General features: G+C 33.3%; 2 protein-coding genes across 2 annotated transcripts; both read left to right on the top strand.

Annotated features, from left to right (window-relative positions):
- Positions 1-1,575: 1,575 nt before the first annotated feature.
- LOC130809723 (50S ribosomal protein L28, chloroplastic) lies at positions 1,576-3,649 on the top strand. The gene is made up of 2 exons (XM_057675505.1): positions 1,576-1,918; positions 3,113-3,649. Exons 1-2 carry the CDS (start codon positions 1,708-1,710, stop codon positions 3,343-3,345), a joined length of 444 nt encoding a protein of 147 aa, XP_057531488.1. The 5' UTR covers positions 1,576-1,707; the 3' UTR covers positions 3,346-3,649.
- Positions 3,645-5,643, top strand: LOC130809308 (receptor-like protein EIX1). Its single transcript, XM_057675031.1, has 3 exons — positions 3,645-3,829; positions 4,387-5,121; positions 5,190-5,643. Exons 1-3 carry the CDS (start codon positions 3,645-3,647, stop codon positions 5,641-5,643), a joined length of 1,374 nt encoding a protein of 457 aa, XP_057531014.1.
- The last annotated feature ends 910 nt before the right edge of the window (positions 5,644-6,553 follow it).

Here is a 6,553-nt window from a genome sequence, read left to right as displayed (position 1 = left end):
AATGACAGTTATATACTAAAAAAACTTTGTAGAAAATCTCGGTTGGGGGGGGGGGGGGGGGGGGAAGCCCTTACCCGCCCCTTAGAAGTTCGGCCTATGGATTATTCTAACAATCCCCTTAATCTACAACATCTTGTACTCTAGAAACCTTTTGAAGCTCTACGAATTTCTCGATCGGAATTGCTTTTGTGAAAATGTCTTTGAGATGCTCCTTCGGCTTACAAAATTATAACTTTATCTCTTGATTCTCGACTAATTCTTGTATGAGGTGATAATGTAGCTTAATGTGCTTCAACCTGGTGCAAAAATAATAGGTTTTTTGTCATTGTAATTGCTGACATGTTGTAGAATAAAATTGTTGGTTCTTTTTGCTCTAGTTGTAGATAGACCAATATCCTTCTAAGCGAAACTATTATACATGTAGCACTTGTTACAGCAACGTACTCGTTCTTGCTTTTCTATCATCCGTACTTTTAGCTGATTCGATGTTCGTGTTTTTGATAATCATATAGTCATCTTCTGCCTCGTACATGATTTTATTGCTCTTCGCTCCTTAGATGTATTTAAAATTCTCTTGGTTGCTGCTAGATGATTCTTGTTCTGTTCACTCATGAACTTGGATATGATTTTGACTGCATTGACTATATTTGGTCTTGTATGTGTATGAGATAGATGCGGGAATCGACTAGGCTTTAATACATTGCATCGTCTCTTTTGACTTACCAACAATTTTTGATAACTTCACATTGATTGCATCGTCTCCTATGGCTTGAATTTTGAATCTAAAACTACCTTTTGAATAGTCCCATAATTATTTGGATATACAACTTAAATGTGATTTATTCTTCTCTAATAAAACCGAATACCTACATAACTTGAAGCAACATGTATATACAACTAACCATTGAGTATTTAACATAAATACATACATACATACATACATATATATATATATATATATATATATATATATATATATATATATATATATATATATATATATATATAATGATTAAACCTAATCTTATATTGGATAATCTTGAGTAAGTAAACATAATTGACTTGACAAATATTCACTAATCTTAACTTTCATCATCTTTAATGAATTAACCAACATGGAATATTCTTTCTATTTACCATGATGAGTGATATTTTAAAAAATTTGTATTTACCGCAATGAGTGATTCGAAAATTGAGATTATTCATGGTTGATTAATATGTGAGATTATTGTAAGAAAATGAGAAAAGTATTAAATTATTGTAGGTAATTTTTTCTACTTAACGAAGGTTTAACTTCACTAAAAAAATTTTAGAACAATTTAACATGGGTCATCCGTATTATAATAGTTATTAATATTTATAGTCCAGTTCAAATATATTTCTAGCTAACTTTAAATATAATATTTTTTAATTATTTATGATCCTCTTATATTATTATTTTTTTAATATTTATTTTAATGTTTATTATCATATTATTTTCTCATTAATTTTATTATTCAACCAATATCTATACTGTTCAATTATACATATATTTAGTAAAGTATTCCTTATTACCCACACTTAATATTGTTTTTTCTTTATTAATATATTAAAACTCTAGGAAGTGGAGAGAAAAGACTATTAGACGAAAGAAGGATAACATCGAGTCATCTCCAACTGTTTCAACCGAGGAAAGCAGATAACGAGAGAAGAGAATAAGAGAAAAAAATGGCAGGGGTTTCTTCAGGAATGTTGATAAGCAATGTTTCCTTCCTTCGTAAACCCCAGTTTTGTACCTCACTCAAGCCCAAATCTACTATCTCTGATCTTACTTTTCTCACTTCTCAACTTAGTGGCATCAACATTTCTTCTTCAGTCTTATCCATTTCCAGCAAACCCATTTCTGTTCCTTCCAAGCCTTCTCCTTTTCCTGTTGCTCGTAAGTACCCTTTTCCTTTTTTTTTTTCTCAATTTTGTCATTTATTCACTTCTTTTTTTGTTGTTGATAATTATGGTTAATTCTTTATGGGTTTTTGATTGTTTGGTGTTTTATCGATTCAGTTTCTGGTTATGGGATAGTATGTTTTTTTTATGCATTTGGGGTTGGCTATACAATCCCTAGAGGCGAGGGGAGATGGAAATAATCATATCTTGGGATTGTTTTTTTTTTTTTTTTTTTTTTTTTTTTTTTTTTTTTTTGTTGTTGTTGTTGTGTAAGATTAATGTTAATTATGTATCAAATTGCTGTGAACTTGAGCTTAAATTTGAGGGCAGTGCATTGTGTTAGTCTTGTATGGTTCAAAACCCAGTTTATGCAATTCTTTTCAATTTCTAAATCTTGCCCTGAATGTTGACTATTTCACTACATAATTACTATATGAATTCGTAATTGTGCAAAAAAGGTCCAAAATATTCATCAAAATGGTTCAAATGTGGATTGGAATTCACAAGGATTAGTGAATCAGGTTATACTGGTAAATCCTGCTGCTTTGATATCAACTACCTTTAGGTACAAAATCAATCTTCTTTCTTGTCAACTGTAGTTTGGTTCAAATAATTTTTGATCTTGCATTCATGCTTTAAAATTGATCATCGGTACTAGGCCATAATTATGGCTTCTCTACCGTCTTTTGTTTTTTGTTACATTTTTCGCTTGATGGGCATATCTAATTTTCACTTACATTGATGGCCGAGAACATGAGGGATGCATAGTGCTATTAAGGTGGGTGTTGTTTGATGAACTTGTTGCTAATTAAATTTTGTAATGGATTATATCAATGGGTGTCAATGTTGAAAATTGCTGTTGAATCCTAAACAAATAATATTATCTTTTTTATGAGGCGATATTTGTGCTATAACGAGATGATTCTTTGGGCTACAAACTACTGATTTGAAGTACATGGAAGTGAACTAAACAGAATAGAATGAGGTGCATTGAATGGGAATTGTTGGATGTGAGAGGTAAAACTGGTATAGAAGTGAATACAGTTGAACCGAACTAAACATAATAAAGTTAAACATGACTAAACTAAATTGAAGTGAATTGAATAGAGCTTTGGTGAAGTGAAGTGAAGTGAATCGATTAGTACTCCTAGAGAACAAGCCCCGACTTAATGATATGATTAATTTTCAGGAAGAATATGTCCATTCACCGGGAAGAAATCAAATAAGGCAAACAAAGTGTCTCACTCGAACCACAAAACAAAGAGGTTGCAATTTGTCAACCTACAATACAAGAGAGTGTGGTGGGAAGCTGGTAAAAGGTATGTGAAACTTAGGTTATCGACAAAGGCGTTAAAGACCATCGAGAAGAACGGATTGGATGCTGTTGCCAAAAAGGCAGGGATTGATCTTAGCAAGGAATAGTAGAACACATGTGTGTAAGGCATCGTGAATGTCCTTTTTTCTATGTTTTGTAAACCAGTGTTCTTCCCATTTCTATAGTTTTGAAAACTTTACTGGCCTTAGGTTTTTGAAATTATCTGTACCATGTTCATTTAACTAAAAGAAGAACATTTTCTTGATCCATAATTTATCTTGTCCATGTGTTCAATTGACAATACAATTTGTAATTTGTATGAAGCATGTATTTGAAAGCAATACACTTGTATATTTCTTTCCAGCTTGTTTTTGCTGGACATGTATGTTACTGCTGCAGAGTCTATATGTCGTGGGAGCTGTTTTGTTTTCCTGACTGGAAACTACTTCACATTGGCTTTACTTACAATTACATTCTGTTGAATCTGAAGAAAGGGAGTTCTAAAATTCATTCTCTTCATGACCGTTTAATACCATTAGTTAGTAGTAAACCGCTGAATACATGGGTAAAATCGACAATCCATGCAGTTAGGTGAGTTCTATCGGATGAGTTTGGCGGGTAAGACGGAAGTCACTATGTGATACATTGTTATGTCCTAAAGTCTCAAATTTGAGATTCAACGTGTTACATGTGGTGCTCGATTCTCGAACCATTGTACATGCAGAAGAATACAGTTACTCTTGAAAGTTGAAGGATCAGGGTCATTTGATGGGGACTCAAACACATGGCCTTGAAATCATAAGAATTCTCTATCAAGTGAGCTGAAATTAGATGGTTACTAATTGAATAAGTTAATGTTTACTATTTGAAGTCAAGATAGCATTCATTCAACTGCAACATGAAACTTCCATATGTTGACTTTTCAGAAAACCAAAATAAAAGGGCAAAAGAGAAGTTAATAATTAAATTTAGAACATATAGTACTATGGTTGACTTCGTGACAAGCAAACCAAATATGAATTTTCTTCCCATGACATAAGGTAAAATTCTTAATCTTCTTAATCCTGGTCTAACTCACAACTCACAATGAGCTGCTTAAACTATCAGCTTTTGTTTCTGCTTATTGTGTTATTCATAAGTGATTTCAGGCATGCTAGTGCCGGATTAAACACAAGCAATCAACACAACATCGCAAGGTGTATCGACAAGGAAAGAGAAGCTCTGCTTAGGTTTAAACAAGGCATACTTGATCGATGTGGACTGCTAACTTCATGGGGAAGCCAACAAGGCAACCGAGACTGCTGCAATTGGCCTGGTGTGCGATGCAACAACCAGACTGGCCACATTATCGAGCTCGATCTCCATGGCAATGGTTTCTTAAATTTTAACGATTACGACTGTCATCTCGAAGGTAAGTTGAGTGATTCCCTTGGTGAGCTTAAGCATTTGAAGTACTTAGACCTCAGTTCTAATAACTTCCTTGACCAACCTATACCAGCTATCATTGGATCCCTCTCCTACTTAGAACACCTTAACCTATCTTGTGCCCATTTTGCTGGGGAAATACCCAAACAATTAGGGAACCTTTCCCATTTAACATTTCTTGATCTTAGTTATAATTTACACTTGTATGCCAATAGCTTGCAATGGCTTTTTCATCTAACTTTGCTCAAAGACCTTGATTTGAGTAATACCTACCTTTTAGAGACTAATGATTGGTTCCAAGCCATAAACAGCCTGCCTTTCTTAAGGACACTTCACTTGGATTTGTGTCTCCTTCCTTCTACAATTCCTACACCATTTTCTTTCATTAATTCTTCATCCAACCTTGCTATTTTCAGTCTTGCTAATAATTTCTTGAATGATTCTTTAATATTTGAATGGTTGTTCAACTTGAGTGGAATCGACACTCAACTTGTACATCTTGATCTTTCTCATAACTCATTTTCAGGTCCTATTCCAATTGCATGCTCTTTACATATCTCGATCTTTCTTATAATCAACTGAAAGGTCGATTTTCCAATGCAATCGGATACAAGCGTTCCCTTACTTATCTCGATCTATCTCATAACACACTGGATAGATTCATTCCTCGTACAATACGAAACCTTAAGTCTCTTTCATACCTTCAGCTTTCTGACAATTCATTTTCAGGACCTATTCCTAATGAAATCGGGAATTTACAGTCTCTTATTTACCTGAAATTGTCCAACAACCTACTGTCAAATTCTATATCTGATGCGCTTCACAACCTTAAGTCTCTTGCGTATCTTGATCTTTCACACAATTCATTTTCGAGTAGTATTCCATCTTTTCTTGGGAACATGTTATCTCTCACATCTTTAGACATATCACATAACTTACTAATCGGAGTTATCCCTGTGTACCTAATAATTGCATTGTAAGAACTGTGCCAAACACAGATTTTGTTTATACTTACCTAAAATACTTCTTCTGTTAATGATCATACATATTAAATCTAGTTCACTTCAAATTAATACTTATTTTATAGTATACTAGCAATTGCAAGTGAAACAATAGCATTGACATTACTCAAGAGTATGTAATAACAAATTACCTATATGACATATTCAAAACAACTAACGCAATTATTAGCAAGCTTTATTTTTTAAAATTGAGAGATAAAATTAAAACAAATACTAAAGACGGGAAATCAAGACTGCTGACATAAAAAACCCAAGGAGGGTAAAAACCATTGGAAATTGGCATCCGAAGACATACAACTCAAAAAGGAAAGCATAGGAGTGGGCTATGCAACACAAACGTCAATCCATTACAAGCTCCCATAGTGCCAACACTAAACACATGATGTTAAAAGCTTAACGCCACCGGACAATATAAGACACCAAAAACAAAACTATCAGCATCACATCAGAACCAGATCAATTGAGTATACAAAAACTAATCGGTTATTGTGTTTTGGCTTAACGCCACCCGACTTATAAAGGAATTGAGCTATAATATCCATGTTTTCAACTAATAGCCTGAAATTTCAATAATGTAACATCCTTAAAGACTAGACTATACTAGAATAAATCCATAAGTGTTTATCATAGTATCGACAATTCAATGGTTAGACTTAGATTTACGTCGATGCATGACGAATTAAGCCATAAAACATTGCAAGATTTAATTTATAGGACTATAGTCATAGACGAGATTAGTGACTTACTTATAAAGGTAGTTCTGTTAAACATTTTGATCATAGATAGAGACATGGATTGACATAAGATTCAAGGGTAAATCGGAGTTTAAACTTGTGGTTTTTTATAATTTCACTTTAAAACTGTTATA

Source organism: Amaranthus tricolor, chromosome 1 (assembly GCF_026212465.1).
Source record: "Amaranthus tricolor cultivar Red isolate AtriRed21 chromosome 1, ASM2621246v1, whole genome shotgun sequence".
Classification (NCBI taxonomy): domain Eukaryota; kingdom Viridiplantae; phylum Streptophyta; class Magnoliopsida; order Caryophyllales; family Amaranthaceae; genus Amaranthus; species Amaranthus tricolor.
Note: the sequence above shows the minus strand (reverse complement) of the source record. Positions and strands in the feature narration are given on the sequence as shown.